At 35.8% G+C, this 22,918-nt stretch overlaps 1 protein-coding gene across 1 annotated transcript; it reads right to left on the reverse strand.

Moving 5' to 3' along the window:
* Positions 1–3,122: 3,122 nt before the first annotated feature.
* Positions 3,123–20,315, reverse strand: LOC127635686 (cytosolic purine 5'-nucleotidase-like). The gene is made up of 18 exons (XM_052115894.1): positions 20,153–20,315; positions 17,690–17,763; positions 17,486–17,603; positions 15,950–16,045; positions 13,369–13,460; positions 13,060–13,117; positions 12,724–12,817; positions 10,614–10,667; positions 9,691–9,774; positions 9,542–9,583; positions 9,167–9,268; positions 6,870–6,936; positions 6,604–6,774; positions 6,375–6,426; positions 5,978–6,038; positions 5,698–5,874; positions 3,879–3,971; positions 3,123–3,655 (listed from the first exon to the last, which is right to left on the reverse strand). The coding sequence occupies exons 1-18, from the start codon at positions 20,263–20,265 to the stop codon at positions 3,650–3,652; spliced, it is 1,554 nt and encodes a 517-aa protein (XP_051971854.1). The 5' UTR covers positions 20,266–20,315; the 3' UTR covers positions 3,123–3,649.
* Positions 20,316–22,918: the final 2,603 nt, after the last annotated feature.

Genomic DNA, 22,918 nt, shown 5'->3' on the forward strand with positions numbered 1-22,918 from the left:
CACTGAGATATTTAAGGGTACACAGATTTAAGCCAAGACTTCGCCCTTAACATTGTAATTCATTATCAGTAATGAAAATGTTGGCCAGTTTCATTCACTAGTACCAATGATAAAAGCCTTCAACATCCAAAGAAATTTAGCGTAAGAATTTTTATTGAAGGCCTTAATTTCCTGGAGGACCATCAGTACAAGGGAATCTATGAGGTTGGGTAGACCAGAGGTTGGATTGCGTAAATCTCAGATAATTTTGAAATTATTTTCAAACAGGGCTGGGTATTGCCAAGCCACTCACGATACAACATGCATTGCTATACAGGTCATGATTCAATATATTGCGATACATCACGATACCATGATTTGATTTGATTACGATTCTCAAACTTTCAATTCCAATTCATTTGGAAATATTTCAGATATATCCTGATGTCTGATGAAGAGCTTGTAGCTCAAAACATCATGGTTTATTCTCTTGGTGAGTTCATCAAATTGTTTTGGGAGTAACAGTTTGCCGACTTGTTTGAGTGTTTACATGATATGAATACACAAATTGCTGAATAAAGTATTTTTTAAATATCCCAAGAAAGTTTCACGATATATCGATATTTGATTGCATCGGCACAGCTCTGAATGTGTAACATCTAAATGTTCTCATTTTTTACCTACTCATTCTGTCAGGGCATTGGAATGTTAAAATATATATCAAAACTAAAATTAAATCTGCTAAAAATGTTATAGAAAAAATACCAAGAAATATTTTTTAAAATATATAAGTTTTAGTTAATGGTGATGGGTATCAACTATTTTGATGTAAGATTTGTAAATCTGTGATAAGCTGTACTAGCTGGCTAACATCTGTTTTCAAAAGAGTGTGTGAGGGGTTGGTTGGCACACTGATTTTGGGTGGGTTAACACACTGGGTATAAACAATTGATTTCATGCACACTATTTACCTTTAAATACACACATATATAACATAAAATTATGTATAATATTACTACTTATTAATATTAGGCCTGTTACACATGCACATGGTTCAAGCCAATGAGTTCCTTTTGCTTTATGTGAATAAAAATGTTTTATATTTAAGATTTATATATTTATACAAGCTTATGAGTTCAAGATAAGATTAATTCTGAACTGTAAATATGTATAAATTAATTGATTGTTAATAAAATCATATTACATATCATAAATCATAAATTCTCATATTTATAATAGAAGGCAAACAGTTGTTATTCTGGTTTAAAATAAACTGTTGTTTATTTTTCTCTGTGTTGCTGCTCTAAAAACAATAGTGGTGCAGCACTGTGCCAACTAACCCTACAACCTGTGCCAGGGTTGGCTGGCATAATTGCACATAACTGTGACCATTAATTTACAAATGTCAATACAAGTTTGGTGACATTGTATGTGCTTGTTTTTACCTAAGAACTTTAGCTTTCATTTGTGCCCATCTTAATATTTGTTCCACCAGAGATATTCAACAAAGTATGAAAAGTGTGCAAACCAACCTCAATCTTTGTTTATAGTCCTACATGTGGATTAATTAACTTGTTTCCCTATCATACTCTTCTTAAATGACTGACTCGCTCAGAGTAAACTTTATTTACATTTGAGTGAGTACAGGCCTGACACTGTTTTATTGATATTGCATTAACTTATCATTAGATTTACTGCATTTTATTATGGATAATTATTTTAAGTATTTTAATCGATGTCTAGGATGATAAATATTATTCATTCATATCGAACAAACACAGAATGGCTTGGTTTAAAATCATTTGAAAGAAGATGGTTCGACTTACATAATGTTGATGGGTGTTGTGGATATCATGAGAAGCCATCAATCGAGATCTTAAACATTTCTCTCAACTTCTACAAGGCTGTCATGAACCAAATCTAATTTAACTAATTGTAAGATTAATTATAAAACGAAGTAGCCAAAATCAAATTCTATATATATATACACTGGCAGCCAAACGTTTGGAATAATGTACAGATTTTTATGTTTCAGAAGGAAGTTGGTATTTAATTCACCAAAGTGGCATTCAACTGATCACAAAGTATATCAGGCCATTACTGATGTAAAAAAAAACAACACCATTACTATTTGAAAAAAGGCATTTATATCAAACCTTGTCCTTATGACAAATTGATCATTTGGTTCTAGAAAATCACTTTCCATTATATCAAACACTGTTAAAAGTTATTTGGTTCATTAAATGAAGCTTAACATTGTCTTTGTTTGTTTTCGAATTGCCACAGTATGTAATAGACTGTCATGTCTTATGGTCTATATTAGGTCAAAAATGGCAAAAAAAAGTTTCTCTAGAAACTCAGTAAATAATTTGTCTGAGGAATGAAGGATATATGATGCTTGAAATTGCCAAAAAAAAAAAAACATTAATACAAAGGTGTTCCCTACAGTCTTCAAAGACAAAGGACAACAAGGACAGAAAGAGATGTGGAAGGCCAGATGTACAACTAAACAAGAGGATAATTACATCAGAGTCTCTAGTTTGAGAAATAGACGCCTCACATGTCCTCAGCTGACAGCTTCATTGAATTCTACCCGCTCAACACCAGTTTCATGTACAACAGTAAAGAGAAGACTCAAGGGTTCAGGCCTTATGGGAAGAATTGCAAAGAAAAATCCACTTTTGAAACAGAAAGAAAAGTTTAGAGCGGGCAAAGAAACAGACATTGGACAACAGATAATTGGAAAAGAGTGTTATGGATCTTAACCCCATTGAGCTTTTGTGGGATCAGATAGACTGTAAGGTGAGCGTGAGAAGTGCCCGACAAGACAGCCACATCTATGGCCAGTGTTACAGGAAGTGTGGGGTGAAATGTCACCTGAGTTTCTGGACAAACTGAACTAGAATGCCAAAGATCTGCAAAGCTGTCATTGCTGCACGTGAAGTAGTTTTTATTTCAATTTAGTAATTGTTCATGTTATTAATGTCCTGACTACGTTGTGATCAGTTGAATGCCACTTTGGTGAATAAAAATACCAATTTCTTTCCATAAGAGCAAAATCTGTACATTATTCCAAACCTTTGGCCACCTGTGTGTGTGTGTGTGTGTGTATATATATATAAGTTGTTTTATTTATTACAGAATTAGTTTAAAATAAAGCACTTTAATCTCAATTAATGAAAAATAAAGAATGCATACAGAAAATGTAAAGCTACATTTCAAATCATTCTCAGAGGCAGAATATATATGAACAGTTTCAAAATCAACCTTTTATCATAACTGTACATCCCTGTGTTATTGTATAGGATGCAGTCACTGTTTATCAACAGTGACCTAATTCCTCAGTTTTCCTCCTTTCATGAGCGACAGACAAAATGCTAAATACCATCATATCAAAATATCAGATGTGTCTATCATATATTCAATATAAACTTCTTATAAAATGGCTAAATGTAGGTTTTATACTTGCTATACAAATAAAAACATTTGAAAAATAGCTGTAATTCTTAATAATGTGACATCACACACTGCAAATCAAACTTGACTACACAAGTGATGCATATTGTAAAAGTTAAACACATTCAAAAACTTCACCCATTTCTCTCTGGGCAACAGGATTATTTCAGGCACATTTCTCATCTTGTCCACAGTTTCCATCGTCACACTTGCATTAACGCTGTAAAGATGTCAGTGATTTAAATCACTTTATAATCAAAACAAATATTTAGTCAATTAAAATCAAGAGGCAATTATTTTAAGGGAAATATTGTTGTAACATTTAAATTATCAATGCAAATCATGATTTATTGGTATAATGCATTATAGGAATGTGCTAAAATGCTAAATAAATGTAAACCCGAGATAAAAACAAACAAAAATGAGATGTGTGCAATTTAAACCTTGGGGTCTGTGGTTTGGAGTGTGTGAAAGTTCGAGAGCTCTGATGGGGTCTGTTCCCGTGTTTGAGGTTCAACAGCGGCCTCATGAGGCATCTGAGAAATATAAGATAGTAACACAACACTGGCATTAACACCGGAGTCAGTCAAATTTAATATTCATTCATCACTTACATACTGGAAATCGTGACATCAGAAAGAATATGAAAAATACACTTAAACCACACTTACAAAACTTAGGAATGTCAATTGCATTAGATAAAAAATGTCAAATCAAGTGTCTTTCGCTGTTTATTCAATTACATTTCAACCAACTGGTCCCAAGGTGATTTTAATAGCTGTATGAAGTCTGTTCTGTCCTAGCACACATGAAAAAATATTTGACATTTTTTCTTTATTATCATAATATAAAATGTTGATTTAAAATAACTACACTGGATTGGTCTTGTTGAGAACTCAATTATCCAAGTTTTTGTTGGCTGAACTTCTACTGAACGTAGTTATTGAAAAACTACACTCAAAAAAGAAATAAAAGATTTACATATTTAAATTACATCACAAAATTCCATCAAATTTAATCTTTAATAAAATTAAAATAAATTTATAAGGTTTTTTTTTAAACGTAGTTAAACTACACAATTATATTTGATGGAATTTGCAATGCATAAATCTTAAAAATGGGCTAATATTGTTTATTTATTCAGTCAAGAGAACTATGCGGATCACACTCGCATATCGTCACCTTCCTAAAATAATTGCCTAAGTCATTTTTTGACAAAAATGATTTTTTTGCATAAGTCATCTCCTCATGATGCTGGCCACCTTTGGTAAAATCGCCCACATCCTCAGTTGAACAGATCATGCAATTCTACCCCTATAGTATAATGGCCTATGTCAAGTGTGTGACTTAGGCCGTTTTATTTTGCCTAAGTCAAAAGGCAATGAGACAATTTTACAAGTTTTTTAAGATGGCAGGTGCATCAAGAAGATGGAAAAGCTACTCATGCCTCCTCAGAATGATGTTTAGTTTGTTTGTTAGTGTTTTATTGTTGACAGAGTTGTCAATTTAAAATTGCCTAAGTAACAAAGGCATGTTCAAAAATCTGCCTAAGTCATTTATTCCCGTTACGTTACATAATTGACATGCATTGTTATTAGTATGTCAGTAGTCATCTTATGCCATAACCTTTTTGAGTGACATTATCAATAAATATCATATATTCAATTATTGGTTCAGTGTTTTGTGTTTTCTGAGAAAAGTGAAAAAATGACTTAGGCAATTATTTTAGGAAGGTGACGATATTCAGATTCCCAGCATGCACAGCGGAATGCAAAAAAGTCAATTCAAACTAAATTCTATATTTAGTTTGAAATGACTTAGAATGAAGTTAATTGAGCTAAGAAATTAAAGCCGACTTAAAAGACATTAAGCTCATTTAAAACACTTTTTCCTCTTAAGTTGATACAACTTCATTTTAAGACCGCATGAACACTTAACTTTACGTTTTTACAGAACCACAGATGTTCATTATTTTACTGTGAATATGTTCTACTAATGTTTGACAACCAGAAAGTACCAAATACTTTTCTTTTCTTACATTTTGTACAATATATCTAATTTTATCTATAATTGGAAAACCAACAAACATGTTTTGTAAAATGTTTTGCTTGTAAAATAACTTTTTTTTTGACATTTAAAACAATGATGTTCATAATGTTTTATTGTGGCCACTGTATATATTTCTTCTTAATCTGAAATAAATTCAAAAGCCTTCAAATTTCACTCTTATTATATTTATAAAGAAACCATCAGAAACCTTACCAGAACGAGTGGGGCTCTGAAGAGATAGCTGAAGGGGTAGTTTAAGAGGTTGAGGCAGGAGGTTGCGTAAATATCTGCATAGCGCAATAGCTGACTGGCGAAGAGAGTTTTTGTGGAACCACAGCGTAAAAGGCTGCCCATTTTCCCATAGCACAAGTCCATGCCATATGTCACCATCTATAACATGAATAAAAAAAAACATTTATTAACAGCATTAACATTGTCAAGCCATTGTCTATTGTGAGTCAAAGAGTGAACTGAGAAGATCTAGTGAACTTACCTTAATCCTGCTCTGAATGGCACTGATATCTGGGCACTCTCGACTTTCACTGTCCAAATGCCTGATGGGACAAAGTGAGAGGTTAGATTAAGTCGAAATGTTTGTGTGTGCATCATGCTTAGTTTCCCACAAAAATGTCCCCAAAGTCTGACAAAAAGGACCAAATAAAGGGCTTAAATTATGTCTTTTGTATCTACAAATGCCAAAATATAGCAATTCTAATGAGCTTTAATTCAAAAGAATAGATGTGAAGGGGTCTGCGCAGAGCTGTGCAAGTAAAAGTGTAGATTAAGCGCTCTGTAGCCATCTAGCGGCCATGTCATTTATTGCCACCTGGAGTTGCTCACTGACACTGGCCAATGTCATTTAACATGATGTGAGACACATTCATACTTACTGATACAATTCTGCAAGGAAGATGTCAAGATGTCTCAACTCCTCAAACATACCTGTACAAAGAGACCAGATGACACTATTTCAGCCCCACAAATGTCAAATGTGCAAGACTTATTGGAAAGCCATGGAACAACCTGATTTTGGTTTGTAAATAATTGTATTGTATTTTTCTTTTTTGTATTTGAATTGTATTTCAGTTAAATATTGTAAATGATTAGATAATCACAGACCAGTTTTGTCTGCCCACACATGCAGCTCCTTAGCAAGCTCAGGAACCACCAAAAACGTCTTCCAGCCCTGCCGCTTCTTTGACTTGAGAATGTCTCCAAAGATATGATCCCCAACATAGAGGATGTCTTTCCCCCTAACATCCAGCAAATCACACACAATGTCAGAAGACCCTAAGAGAGGGGTTGAATGAGGATAACTGATTTAAGCAAAATGACTGCCTTCAAACTCATATCAACAACTTTCCTGTTAAAGTGAAATTCTTTACCTCCAGAATACACTGTCCCGTGCTGCAGGAATCCCGTGTATGTTCCAATACGCAGCTTGCCAGTGTCCTACATCAGAGGTATGACATGGTTTAAATACAATGCAATATCAGAAAAGACATATCCTGATAATCCATTTACGTCAATGTGATTTATAATTAATCTGAGATTTAATAACCAAAAGTGTTAACTTTAATTTTGAATCATTTATTATTATATGTTTGTTTGCGTTAATTTCACAGTCAAGAACCAGGTCTTATGTCACCCCAGCAGAAAATAAATAAATTACATTTTGCATAAAGTCTATTTAGGTCCAAAAGTTTCTTTGCACTGTGACATTTTTTTTATGATGACATTGCCGCCCAAGTCCTATTACTGTAATGCAAAACTTTGTATTTATTTTTCATTATTGTCAATGATAAATCTCAGATACTCATTATTGAATTACAGTAATAAAAATTATCATGTCTACTCTGGAAACAATAATTTTTTCTGTATATTTGTGTGTGTGTGTGTGTGTATATATGTGTAAATAACTCCGCAAAAAAAGAAGCGTCCCTTTTTCAGGACACTATTTTACCATAAACAATTTATGAACATGCACCTGTGGAACGGTCGTTAAGACACTAACAGCTTACAGACGGTAGGCAATTAAGGTCACAGTTATAAAAACTTAAGACACTAAAGAAACTTTTGTACTGACTCTGAGGAAAAACTACAAAAGAAAGATGCCCAGGGTGCCTGCTCATCTGCGTTATCATGCTGCATGGAGGCTTGAGGACTGCAGATGTGGCCAAGGCAATAAATTGCAATGTCCGTACTGCAAGATGCCTTAGACAGTGCTACAGGAAGAACAGCTGATTGTCCTCGCAGTGGCAGACCACGTGTAACAGGATCGGTACATCCAAATATCACACCTATGGGACAGCTACAGGATGGCAATAACAACTGCTCGAGTTACACCAGGAACACACAATCCCTCCATCAGTGGTCAAACTGTCCGCAATAGGCTGAGAGAGGCTGGACTGAGGGCTTGTAGTCCTGTTGTAAGGCAGGTCCTTACCAGACATCACCAGCAACAACGTCGCCTATGGGCACAAACCCACCTTTGCTGGACCAGACAGGACTGACAAAAAGTGCTCTTCACTGACGAGTCATGGTTTTGTCTCACCAGGGGTGATGGTCGGACTCACGTTTATCGTTAAAGGGATGAGTGTTACACCAAGGCCTGTACTCTGGAGCGAGATTGATTTGGGAGGTGGATGGTCTGTCATGGTCTGGGCGGTGTGTCACAGCATCATCGGACTGAGCTTGCTGTCACTGCAGGCAATCTCAACGCTGTGTGTTACAGGGAAGACATCCTCTTCCCTCATGTGGTGCCCTTCCTGCAGACTCATCCTGACCCTCCAGCATGACAATGCCACCAGCAATACTGCTCGTTCTCTGTGTGATTTCCTGCAAGACAGGAATGTCAGTGTTCTGCCATGGCCAGTGAAGAGTCCGGATCTCAATCTCAATCAATCACATCTGGGAACTGTTGTATGAGGGCTAGGGCCATTCCCCCAGAAATGTCCGGGAACTTGCAAGTGTCTTGGTGGAAGTGTCGGGTTCCATCTCACAGCAAGAACTGGCAAATCTGGTGCAGTCCATGAGGAGGAGATGCACTGCAGTACTTCATGCAGCTGGTGGCCACACCAGATACTGACTGTTACTTTTGATTGTGACCCCCCTTTGTTCACATTATTCAATTTCTGTTAGTCACATGTCTGTGAAACTTGTTCAGTTTATGTCTTAGTTGTTGAATGTTTTTGTGTTCATACAAATATTTACACGTTAAGTTTGCTGAAAATAAAAGCAGTTAAAAGTGAGAGAACGTTTCTGTTTTTTCTTTTTTATTTAATGAATTTTGCTGAATATATAGGAGCATAAATACTTTACAATTTAAGATACTGTAGTATATAATTTATATAATATATAATGATATAATTAGGTCAGAATGGATTTTCTTTATGCTAAATATATATAGTTTTTTCTTTTGGGGTAAACTATGACCCCAACATTTTCTTCCATTTAATATTCTCATTATTCTTGAGTAACTGTAAAATAGCTTTTACTTCAAAGTTATCAATAAATGTTTTTTATTCTTGCCTAATAACGACTAAAACTGTAATCATTTTATCTTTTCAAGGCATATATATATAATTTAAAGATACATATAAGCCTATCTAAAATAAAAATCTTTATGGTATTATCTATAACTATATTTATGGACACAGTAAATAACTAAACACAAACTCACCGTGTCTACCTGCCGCAACACTGTCCCCCCTGCAAAGAACAAGGGCTTCTTTGTGTCCACCACCACCAGATCAAAGTAAGAACACCACGATTTTTTGGGGTTCTAGATATAAAAAGTACAATGTGTTATCTTGAACCTTTATAATTAATTATTAAAATAATAATAATATTATATATATATATATATATATATATATATATATATATATATATATATATTTATTTATTTATTTATTTTTTTTTTTTTGTGGTTTAGACCAAGAATAGTCAAAAAGGGGTTTTATAAGACTCAAAAATACTGCAGAAATAAATTATTTAATGTCAGAAGCCTACAGTTGTGAAAGTAACAAAGATAAAACAAATTCAGGCTACTCACCTTTGAACCAGGTGGGGAATCTAATAAGTATTTCATTATACCCTAATTGGAGAAAAGATTGAGAAAAGGGTGATTATAAACATTTAAATGAATGGGAGCCTGTCCATGCCTGTTTACGTTTATTTCTATGGGGCTGGCGTTCTCTTTACCTCTGTGTAATTGAAGTCGCTGTTGGTGGCCAGGAAAACTTTGGCGACTTCTTTGATGCGGCTCAGTAACACAGGGAGTCTGGGCTAAACCGAAACCAAAAGATACGTTTGTCTGTTTGTGTATAAATGCATCAGGAATAGCAAGAATTAGGGATAATATGGCCATTTTGGCCGATAACTGATAATTAAGTGTATTTGGAGGCCGATAACGATACATTTGCAGATAATTCTATATCTGGATATAAATCTACATTTGGTGTCAATTTATAAAGCCACATCCGGAGCACTTCTAATGAAATCATTCATGTAAAGTGGATTATTGTTTTTATTATATAACAACTTCAATTGCAGAAAACAAGAAACCTGCAAGAAACACCTAAAACTGTAGAAATCATTTACCAAATGTTGCCTACTTTGAAACAGTTAAATAAACTTTACATTCCTATGGCCTTTAATAAAAATAAAAAAAAAGGATTGCACTTGATTTAAACCAGAGAAAAGACTAAACTAATGAATGCAAACAAGTCTCAAACTCACTGTAAACACAATATTCTTTAACATACAAAAATGGAAAAAAGAAACAAAATGCATTATGACAAATAAATACTGTATATTGGAGTGTTTACTCCGATCCAGTATGATCCTCTAAAGCAAAGCCAATCAAAACCAACATGGCAAGTAACACGTGCCTAAAAAAAGCCATAATTTATTCGCTTTAATATATCGGCCAAATGTTCTTATCGGACTAATAATCAATAACTTTAAATTTCACATTTAACAGCCAATACCGATATGGTTGCCGATATATTGTGCATCCCTAGTAAGAATGCATGGATTCTATGGGCACAGGTGTGCCAAAATATAATTATTAAATTAAATGAATGATAATTAGCATACCTTTTACTGTTTTGAGATATACTTACATCTTTAATCACATACTTGTCCAGGTTCTTCAACGTTCTCTCTTTCAAAGTGCCCTAAGGGGAAAATAACACACTGACCATTGTATTCGTACTCTTAATATATATATACACACTCACCTAAAGGATTATTAGGAACACCTGTTCAATTTCTCATTAATGCAATTATCTAATCAACCAATCACATGGCAGTTGCTTCAATGCATTTAGGGGTGTGTTCCTGGTCAAGACAATCTCCTGAACTCCAAACTGAATGTCAGAATGGGAAAGAAAGGTGATTTAAGCAATTTTGAGCGTGGCATAGTTGTTGGTGCCAGACGGGCCGGTCTGAGTATTTTACAATCTGCTCAGTTACTGGGACTTTCACGCACAACCATTTCTAGGGTTTACAAAGAATGGAGGAGAATCGGCCGACTGATTCAAGCTGATAGAAGAGCAACTTTGCCTGAAATAACCACTCGTTACAACCGAGGTATGCAGCAAAGCATTTGTGAAGCCACAACACGCACAACCTTGAGGCGGATGGGCTACAACAGCAGAAGACCCCACCGGGTACCACTCATCTCCACTACAAATAGGAAAAAGAGGCTACAATTTGCAAGAGCTCACCAAAATTGGACAGTTGAAGACTGGAAAAATGTTGCCTGGTCTGATGAGTCTCGATTTCTGTTGAGACATTCAGATGGTAGAGTCAGAATTTGGCGTAAACAGAATGAGAACATGGATCCATCATGCCTTGTTACCACTGTGCAGGCTGGTGGTGGTGGTGTAATGGTGTGGGGGATGTTTTCTTGGCACACTTTAGGCCCCTTAGTGCCAATTGGGCATCGTTTAAATGCCACGGCCTACCTGAGCATTGTTTCTGACCATGTCCATCCCTTTATGGCCACCATGTACCCATCCTCTGATGGCTACTTCCAGCAGGATAATGCACCATGTCACAAAGCTCGAATCATTTCAAATTGGTTTCTTGAACATGACAATGACTTCACTGTACTAAAATGGCCCCCACAGTCACCAGATCTCAACCCAATAGAGCATCTTTGGGATGTGGTGGAACAGGAGCTTCGAGTCCTGGATGTGCATCCCACAAATCTCCATCAACTGCAAGATGCTATCCTATCAGTATGGGCCAACATTTCTAAAGAATGCTTTCAGCACCTTGTTGAATCAATGCCACGTAGAATTAAGGCAGTTCTGAAGGCAAAAGGGGGTCAAACACAGTATTAGTATGGTGCTCCTAATATCCTTTAGGTGAGTGTATTTTTTTCACATTTTATGTTGCAGTCTTATGTTAAAATGCTTAATTATTAGCGACCTCCATAATTACACCTTCCTGGTGTAATGAACAACGGCAATGGCTTTTAGTCCATTTCACACAAATCACAAGTAAAATGGGAGATTATCCATTCATAAACACTTTTCACTCTGTTCCTCACACTATGCTATCTTATGATATCAAACACTTTTAACAAGTGCATGACTTGTAAAGCAATACATTTTAAAGTTTGCATTACATAACCATTTATAACTACAGTATGCATTTATTAGGTTGTTCAGACGCAATGTAATTGTGCGGTAGCTCAACTGATAGAGCATTGCATTTGCGATGCAAAGGACAGGGAACAAGTCTTGATTCGACACGTGAGCCGAAAGAGTCATAGAAGCACCACAAAATGACGTGGTTGTTCCAGCAATTCCATTAGTCATCTCACATTTGCTTTTTATGACACTATCGGTTAGGTTTAGATTTAAGGTTTAGGTTAGGGAGGACAGTTTTGCTCAATTCAATTTTATTAAGACCCGATTGCGACTGCTGCATGCATTTCCCGTTTCATTTTTTGATTTGTAACTAGTAGCATTTAATAAACATGCAAAACAAATAAAAACAATTTAAGAGCAAATAGTTTACCTAAAAATGTGTGGCCTCATCTATGGACAGCGGGTGTAAGTTGTGGAATTGAAAATAATTATAAGCTATAGAAAGTCGAGAACGTAGAGCGAACACAAACACATAACCCCCCATTTTTAGTATTCTGTATGCTAGTAATAACATAATATGACCACATCAGCGTACAAATGTTAGAGAACATTTTAGTGTTTTTTAGCTTACAGTATCATGAAGGTAATCCATGGCGTCCCGCACATCCTGAAACATGCTCCTGTATGACATAAACAAGTCACCGTGTTTGAACCCTTTCTGATGGCTAAATCGAGGAAAAATAGAGAGAAATACACATTTTAGAAATCTGATGATCTCAAAGTTTCTTGTCACATGCTCAACCAGTGTGGCAGTAAAATATTTTTCCAGCAAGGTACAAAACAATTATGGTGCTTGTCCATGCAAATCTCTCTGTCACTTTGGTCCCTACTTTTATTATCATAGTTTTAAGTAATAACTGTGTAATAACTGTGACAATAAAGGATTGTTAAGGAATAATTCACTCACTTTTTGTATCTGGTGCTTTTGGTGAAGAAGTCAACGAGGCATGCATAAAGATATGTCTCTATGAACAGGAAAGAGACCATGCAAGGCATAAAGAACGTCATACAGGTTTAACACAACATAACAACATAGTCAATTATAACAGGATTTTCATTTTTGGGATTTTCATCCCTTTTAACTTGACTGACAGCTGTGCATGTAGGCTGTCCCCCGATGCCCATTGATTTCGAGTAAGTTCATTAGTGCTCTTATTGACAAACTGTTATAAAGTAATTTATTACAATTTGATGAAATGTGCTACTGTCATTGTACCTGTTAGGTTGAAGAGTGTATTGAGGATGTAGAAGCGTTCAGTATCATCCCTCTGAATGAACTTGTTTGGATAAAACCCATCTATCTGATCACTGAAAACAGACAAATCTTGATGAGAATACAAACAGATAGACAAGTACAATTACACAAATGTATGCTGCACACGACACATATACACCATATGAATTTGCATACCAGTAACAAGACCATTAAGTTACATATACGCTTGTGAAGGAATAATAACAGACTACGGTCTACCAAGATCATATGTCTCATCACCACCCAGTACTACTGTTCTTAACAAACTGATCTCTTGCTAAATAAAACATTGCTTACATAACCCCATGCTGGGATGCCGCCTGATGAAACCTCCTTTATTATGCTGTCTCATGTGTTAGGATACAAGGATACAAACTTAGGGTGTCAATCCTGTTGTAGATCTAGATAAGAGTCACCTGAAGTGGTAAGGGTGGTCTGTTTTCATGGTTTTTGGGCTCTTCTAGTCATGCTGGGAGACAAGTTAGACCAGCTTAAACTAGCTAAGACCAGGAACCACCTGGTTTAAGATGTCTTTTCAGCAGGGTACTGAGGTGATACAGATATAACCACTGTGCCTTATTCCTAACCTTTATTCTATAAATATGTGCAAATGTAAATCCTGCACACAGGGCCATAGCAAGGCATTCTGTGTCCCCTGACTGTATATTGCTCTGGGCCCCTTTCCTATTAAAAAAGTTTAGAATTTTTTGTGGGCCCTTCTGGACCTGTAGGCCTCTAGAATCATTACCACCTTTCACCCCACTAGCTACAGTCATGCATACACTTAAATCTGGCTGCATGTTTTAAGGAGAGCCAGGCCTCGGTCCAGACCTTTTGAAGTGGAATACTAAAGGATACTATAAAAGTACCCAGAACCTGAAATATCTTTGTATAAGCCAGAGGTCAATGGGCCAGTTCGCCTCTTCTAATCCTCATCCTCTTTTATCTGTCTAATGAAAACCATAACAGGAAACCAAGAAACCCATAAACCAAATCTACACTCCACAAATCACTGTCAAACTCCTTTCTACACCAGGTGAAAGGATGTAAATACACTATTTGTGAGTTGATTACATCATCTGTGTTTGACCTAAATAGAGTAGTTAGGTCTCACACAAGAACATTTCCATGAATAGTAAACAAATAGGGCTTGAAACACTTAAATATGAAAGGAGGCGCTTAACCCTCAGAAATAAAGACCCCATGAAATTCTTTGTTCTTCCTGTAAATATGTCTTTCTGTTCAACAAGATCACACGTTAAATTGGCATGTTGCTTCCAAACGTTCATGGACCCCATTATCAAACCCAACTGTGCCTTGCCCTCTTATTCAGTGTCTGGGTTCTGGAAGAATTTTTCCAGTTAGTTTTTTCAACAGGCTTTTCATAAAATCCTCCATAAAAGAGCACTATGATCCAAACCAACCTACTCTGAGGTGAATCACAACATCACTAATTTTGTTTTGAGAGAAAATAGTATTTGAAAATTGAACAAAAAGACAAAAGGTACAAGACTGTGTACTTAGCATCTTTCATGAGGGTACGAACTACAATCCCATGAAGCATTGCGAATGATTTAAATGAATAAAGAACTATGTTAATATATTAAACTATTGTAACTATAGAAACAATATTTTTTTACATTAATTGTAAAATATTCCGATAAGTAGACTAAGGGTAAAGGGAGACTGACTCGATTATGTCACTTACATTGGTCATGGTAGTGGGCGGTTGCTCTGAGGCAAATTTTGCAGGAAAATTCATTTTTTACTTTCAGAAACAGACCGTTGCACTCTATTGTGACAATAGACACTTATGCATCATTTTAAACACGTTAACCTTTTCCTCTTGCGCTACAGATCAACCTCAGAGATGTGGGATCTGGACCCACAGCAACCAGGAAGTAATCGTGTTCTCATAAAATGTTTGGGGTTTGGATTAGGGTGTAAGGTAAATTAAATATGAATTACTGTTTACTGTATTGCACCATTTACAACTAAAAATACATCTCACTTTTGGCACCACTCAACCAGAAACTGGAGTTCACACATGCCCATACATTCAACAACAATTCCAACTTTGGCCACTGAGGGCAGTGATTCGAATTTTGGTAAGCACAGACAGATTTAAGCAGCAGAACTTTCGACCGCTGAATTCAGAGTGAACAGTTTGTCCAGTTTCAATAGGAAATGCATCAACACAGAAATGAAAACTAGGCTCGTCAAGCCATTTCATGGGGTCTTTAATATTTATATATTGAATTGAAGTGAAGTGCATTAAACCTCTGTTTTTGAACTCAAAATGCTTTCCTCTACTGTGTTTGTCTGTCCTCTCAGATCCTACTCTTTATCAGTTTTAACAGCTCTTGACTCTGTCCGTCCTTCACATTTGGTTTATTGGATTTAATTTACCCCCATTAACTTTTTCCCATGCAGCATTCTACTTTGTTCGAATCTCCTGTTGTCAGAAAAAGGTTCAGGGGGCATTTGCGAGCAAACTCTGACTCAATACCTCATTGACCTGCACCACAATGTATCATCTCACCCTCTGAGGTCCTCAAAGCCATGAGTGCACACCAGGATGTTCCCATTGGAGTCTATTTTCAGCAGGTTGCCATACGTGGTGTCGTACACCAGGCCGCTGTAGAGGAAACCAGAAAGAGGCAGAATGTTGAAAGAGTGAGAGTGAGGGAATGATCTTCTAGAAAGTATTGAAGAGAAATGTATGGCCTCTTACAACAAGTGCTCTCAAAACAAAAATTCTATCATATTTATATTCACATTCACAGTAAGTAAATTTAATTGCCAGCATTTGGTAGTCAGCCCGTTTTATTAATGACCTCTAGTGACCCTCTGCTTTTATGAGACTCATGTGTAATATCCAGATATTTCTATTTGTGTGGTTACCTACAATTTCTATCATCCATGCACAGGTTTTTAATAGACAAACAGACTGATTTCTTAATTTTCAGCCAATTAAAAACCTGATCATGCATCAGCTTATACTTGAAATACTAAGTTTATACCAGAGAAATTAAATAAATCTCATGGACTGCTTTTATATGCACACAAACATTTGGATTAATATCAGCCCTCTCTTATTATGTAATGAAGAAAAAAAAATTAAACATGTAAAAAACAACAACACATTAACCTGATTGTCAAAACCCAATTGAACAAACATTCCCGTTTCCAGAGATACAAATACAGCTGTTAATTGCCTGTATCAAATAAACACCTTCGGAATTTTCACTGTGCATTTATATCTGCGCATGTTTAACAAAAGTAACTATGAGTGCTATAAAACAAGAAGGTAAGCTGAAACATAAAACGTTTACCTGGTTTACTTTCTTAATTCATGATTAATTGGTGCATGTTATTCTAAATAGTAAAAACAAATCCTCTTATTTTATCAACCCCTCCCCTACAAACATCTGGCTAAATTCTGGTGTGTTACACCCAGTTCTTGCGATCCAATCAAATCCCATAAGATAAACCCAAGACCCACCCTAAATTAACTTTTGTTGAATTTCAAAATTTTCCTTTGAAAAACATTCATTTGTGGAAGTAAAACATTTCATGTTGATTTGACAAGAAATTAAATTAAAAAACGAATTCAATGTTAAATGTTTTAGTTTATTCAGAAAATGTTGATAACAGTGTGTACAGGGATTTTCCAAAAGCTGTGAAGCATGTAAACCATTTTTCTGAAATGAATATCACATAGCACCCATATTTACTTTAAAATATATTCAGTCACAGTGAATATTCTGAATAAGGCATTAACATGACCAAATATTCTGATTAATACATATATTAAGTCTTATTTGGATTTCAAGAAACCAGATTATTGTCTTAGTTGGACAACCGGGCTAATATGTTCACATGATGCATACATAATGACAATATGACCATATTCCGATTTTAATCTGAATTGTCTTGTGCATGTACACGCATTCAATGTTCTGCATCTCTTTTGTATCCCCTCCCCCACCCATCTACAGTCAACAAAAGCCTTCATCATGAGGTCACACACCCAATATACCCTAATCCAGATCCATTAACACAGAGTAACACTTACCGTGTTGGGAAGGTGGGGTCGTATGCATATCCCAGTAGCTCATGTGGGTAGCCAATTGAAACAAGTCTGTCCCGGAGCAGCTCAAAGCCCATACTCTCATACTCTGGAGATTTGTACACTGTCGAAACAAGACAGTTGCGGTGAACCTGGCACTTCACAAATAGTCTGACAACTTCTCCCAAAGGCACAATAAAATGCACTCACCTGCCAAAGTGTAATCCATGTCAAAGCCATAGCACTTGATGTTTTCGAGTGTCAAACTACGATTCACAAATACCCTAAAGAAAACATAGGAAAATAATATTTGTATCTGATAAGTTACATTTAATAATCAGAATATGGACAGAAAACATAAAGAAATGACTTATGGGGTTTTGGGTGAACTGTGCACTGTCAATACAGCTGTCATTGAGATGCACCTAAACCGGATGATAAAAATATATTGTATTCCTAAAATTCAACAAAGACAGATATTTCATTATTGGGTGATCTATTTCTTTCAATTCACTGATTGCTTTATCCGTTTGAATATAGAGTATAATATATATATGTGTGTGTGTGTGTGTGTGTGTGTGTGCAAAGCTTATCACAGTGTCTTATGTATCAAGTCAGCACACATTTTTATTCTGTTTTTACCAGGTCTCACACATTTGATGTCAATCCAGCTGGTGTGAGGTAAAGTGCATTTAAAAAGTGCAGAGATGTTCAGTAAAGTTAAAAAGACTTATTGGCCGACACTTTTTTTTGACAATATCTCAATGTAAACCAGTCTCATTATCATGACTGGAATGAAACGGCAATGACTAAGCAATCTAAAAATAGCTGAAAATGCACCTCCTTTAAAGTAGGTAAAATAAATAAATAGATTTTTTAAATGTTGCAAAATAATATGCAGGTTTACCAATATCCAGTAAAAATTTAAACATTTACACAACAGCCAATAATTTCTCATTCACCCTGCAGGTTTACACAAATATGATGTTAGTCTTAATGATTAACTGTATTTAAAAAGCAATTTTACCACTAAAAGCTTCCTCTGTCTCACACTGCTGAGAACCAACTGTATGGGATTCCTATAAAAGTCTCTGTAACATTTTACAATAAGTTTCCAAACATTAACATAATTCATTAGGTATAATGAACAACAATTAACCATTTATTTTTTACAGCATGTATTAATCTTTGTTAATGGTAGTTAATAATAATACAATTGTTCATTGTTAGTTCACATTGACCAATAATAACACATACCAATAACATTTTTAAATCATAAGATGTATATGTTGAAATTAACATGAACCAAGATCGGGACCTGTGTAGCTCAGTGATTATTGACGCTGACTACCACCCCTGGAGTTGCGAGTTCGAATCACAGGGCATGCTGAGGGACTCCAGCCAGGTCTCCTAAGCAACCAAATTGGCCCGGCTACTACGGAGGGTAGAGTCACATGAGGTAACCTCATTTTGGTCGCAATTAGTGGTTTTTACATTCAGTGGGGTGTGTGGAAAGTTGCGCATGAATCGCGGAGAGTAGCATGAGTCTCCACATGCTGCGAGTCTCCGGGGTGTCATGCACAATGAGTCACGTGATAAGATTCGCAGATTGACGGTCTCAGCAGCGGAGGCAACGGGACTTGTCCTCAACCACACGGATTGAGGTCAGTAAACATGCCACCATGAGGACCTACTAAGTAGTGGGAATTTGGCTTTCAAAATTTTTAGAAAATGGGATAAAAAAATAAGTAAATAAAATAAAAACATTAACCAAGATCAATAAATGCAAAAAGTATTGTTCATCATTAATTAATTTTAACTAATATTAACAAATGCAACATTATTGTAAAGACTTACCAAAGTCTTTTTGTTATAGGTCTAATTATTGTGAACTGACAAAGAGGTGTGTGTGTGTGTGTGTGTGTGTGGGGTGTCATGAGTATATGAATAACTAAAGAGAAGAAAATTGCGACAATAAAGATTATGGTGCTTTTATGCTTAAATAGATAGGCAAGACTTTAAGCAAACAAATGCACTGAATAAACTAACCAAACAGTTTCCAAAGAAAACAGAAATAGGTTTAACCTGTTGTCTACCCATTAAGATGTACTTTATGTAGTTGTTTAATGATATGCTCTGTTTGTTTGGTAAAAGTTATTAAGCTTTTAGATTGCTATTATTATGTGGAGTATTTTATAGTCCAATATTTTATTATATATTTTCCTCAACGTTGCATGTGCAAGTATCTATGTGTCCAAGAGCATAATTACACTTTCAAGAAGTAAACTGTTATTACAACTACTATTTTGTGTACTATTTATTTTGTGCACTATTTATTGGTCTTTCAGTGAATCTATAAGAAATTAGTTATCACCACGACATGAAGTGTCGATATCAATGATAATGTCCAAGTGTGAGCATGATACATGACAAGTCCTGTGAGGAATAAGCTATTAGACCAACAACATCAATAATAGTAACAATAATAAAGCGTTATGAAACAATGAAAAAAAGAGAAAAGCAGGACTTTACGTGGTGTCGAAAATTAGAAAAATAATACAATTAAATAATTCAAAAGGGAGACAAATGATAACGCGGGCGGTTCATAAATTGCTCGTTTAAGTGGGCCAACCTGTTGGTATTTAACCTCTGTTGCTATCTACCTGTTCTCACCTGTGGTGAACGTCTTTTTTAGCAGTTCGCACCTCCACCGAAAGCTTCCGATCCGCGCGCAGCGCCGCGTTCTGTTCATTCACGGTGGGTGTTTGTGTCGAGAGACTCCCCATATCGGATATCTGAGTCCAATGAAGCTGTCACTTTACTTTGGCATTTAAACTGGACCATGAAGCTGACATCACCAATGCTTATAAGCATCTCTATATACGTAATTTGGGCGCGGGTGTTGTGCACGCATACACAGGTCGCTGTCACGAAAGGGCAGCGAGAGAGGCTCGAGCACGTAGATTGTGTTATCAGACAGGCACACGCGCTCACCTCTGCGCAACACTTGAGACTACACTCATTATAATGTGAAAGTAACCCCGCATGAATACTTCATTTAACCCACTCTTCATTCTCACGAGGACTCCAGTGAACATTTTTTTTTTTAAGTTAGTCTATTTTGCATATACCTGAAAGTCTCGGTTTCAAAAAGTTAGTTAATATTTCCACCATAACTTCCCAGGACAAAATGATACAGTTCATGTTGTCAACCTATATGGGGTAAGTTGTGACGTTGGGATAGGCTTTTCAGCTAGATTTAAAGAGGAGAACAATTATGAAAGTAAAAACTGAAAATGGTAAATAAATAATTAGTTGTGTACAACAGATAGGCCTACGAACTAATACAACTAACTCTTTTAATGTGTTTAATGGTTAACATCGTAACATTACAACTGAGGTTACCACCCGTCCCGAAAAATATGGGATCGTCCCGTATTTAAAGATAAAATGATTTGGCCTGTATTTAAGCTGGTCAGATGCGTAAAGATGAAATAGTTCCAGATCGTCAATTTAACCTTAATGTTGGATACGGTGGGCAAGGGACCGTCTGAAAAGTCCACAAATGGTGGTAAAAACATTTTTGTTTTTTAAATATATATATATATATATATATCAAACAATGTATGAATACAATCATAACGACAAGTGCAGGTGAGGAAAAAAAATAAAAAAAATAAATACAAATTATAAATAAATTAAAAAATATGTAGGTATAAACCATCCAAAATGTATACATAAATAAGATATCAAAATAAATATATTTTTAACAAATAAATTCTGTTTATTATTTTTATGAGTCATGGGTCTGGAAAGTTCTCATTTTAAGCATATAAGAAAGGATATACAATTTGTATTAATAACGCATATTACATTTATTGCTAAACTGTGGAGGATGTGGTTAGGGGCCATGTGTCGTTTATTTTAAAACTTCAAAAGTGGCAACTCTAATTACAACATACTATATAAACAATATGACAACTTGCCCCGACCTCATATTTATGAAAAACACCCATGTCCTGATCTCACTGGTTCAACCTTTCAGTTTTACACCACTTTAATTCCAGTTTAAGATTGCCTGAATATATGCCAGCATGGCTTTTATGAGTTCAGCTGTTAACCCAAGAGCTATTATGAAGATATAATGATATTGTAATTTTAGTTTGGAGGACAGGCCTACAGTTAAACATGTAAAACAGTTCTGAACTGTGTTTGAAACCAACAAACAAACCCACTTCTAGAGCAAACAAGCTTTTGTCTGATTGCTGGTTTGACTCAAAACCTTACAGTTACTGGTATAAAACCCATGTGACAACTAGCCCCAGTCTCCACAATTTTTTTTTAATTTTTTTTATCAGTACTTAAAATGTATAGTTAGAATAACTGCCCTGGAATCTCAATTATCTACGTTTTTGTTGCCTGAACTTGTTGTTATTGAACTTATCACAAAAAAATATGCAAGTCAAGAGAACCAAGCACATCACGCTGGCGTATTTGGGATTCCCATCATAAACTGCAGCATGAATAAATTATGCAAATTACAATGTTGCTGTCTTCCTTTTTTTATCCCCTTTTTCTACCAATTTGGCTTGCCCAATTTTCACTACTTAGTAGGTCCACGCGGTGGCGCTGTTTCATACTTCAATCTTGGTAAACTCAAAAGACGTGTTTGATGGTTGTCACCATCATTGTGATTTGAGTGTTAGGCATTGAGTGCCATACAGGTCTCCTTGACAACTTTAAGTCTGAATTTAGTGCAAACATTAGACATTACTTTGGGTTCAAATGTTCTCCGAGAGCGGCGCGTTTTCGATTCGGCACCCATATTAACAGATGACACCGTCTACACAGCAAGCGTGAGTCTCGAGGTAACGCGTCCTAGATGCGTCAGTGAACGGATAGTTTAGCGGCTCTGGTGCAGTATAACACTAAAATAATCAGAAAACTGTTGAAAATTCAAAAGCAAAACAAAATAATTCAACCCGAACATATAGTGCACTACAATGTACATGTCTGCATGCAAATAAACTCAATAAAATAACTTAATAAAGTAAAGAATTAACAAACTGACAGACATTTTGCCATTATTTGAACAGATGTACAGTTTAGACACAACATTAACCAATCACAACCAAGTGTGCTGATAAAGACGAACTGCCCGCTGTTGTCCTTGAAGCGGCGATAACCTCAGCTTATTACGACCTTATTAACGAAAACATTTGCTGTAGGACCTCATAGATAACTTTTGAGTCGCTGCTATTTCTCACATAAGAGACCGGCCAGTGTGAACGTGTGAGGATGTGTGATCCAATCATCGACTGGCCATTTACATCAAACAGTTTAATGTTCCTTTGATTATGGGATGTCGCTAAATACTAGGTTACAAATCATTCTAAATGATCATATTATTATTTGAACTTGTTTGAATTGAATTTTATT

This window comes from Xyrauchen texanus, chromosome 43, assembly GCF_025860055.1.
Source record: "Xyrauchen texanus isolate HMW12.3.18 chromosome 43, RBS_HiC_50CHRs, whole genome shotgun sequence".
Lineage (NCBI taxonomy): Eukaryota > Metazoa > Chordata > Actinopteri > Cypriniformes > Catostomidae > Xyrauchen > Xyrauchen texanus.

Bases quoted from the DNA above. Each gene is read 5' to 3' on its own strand.
- LOC127635686 (XM_052115894.1), bottom strand. From the start codon at position 20,265: ATGGGGAGTCTCTCGACACAAACACCCACCGTGAATGAACAGAACGCG. The intron at 9,775-10,613 runs GTAAGTATATCT...GTTTCGGTTTAG, and splicing joins ACAAGTATGTGATTAAAGAT to CCCAGACTCCCTGTGTTACT. The intron at 6,937-9,166 runs GTGAGTTTGTGT...CCTCTGATGTAG, and splicing joins TGTTGCGGCAGGTAGACACG to GACACTGGCAAGCTGCGTAT.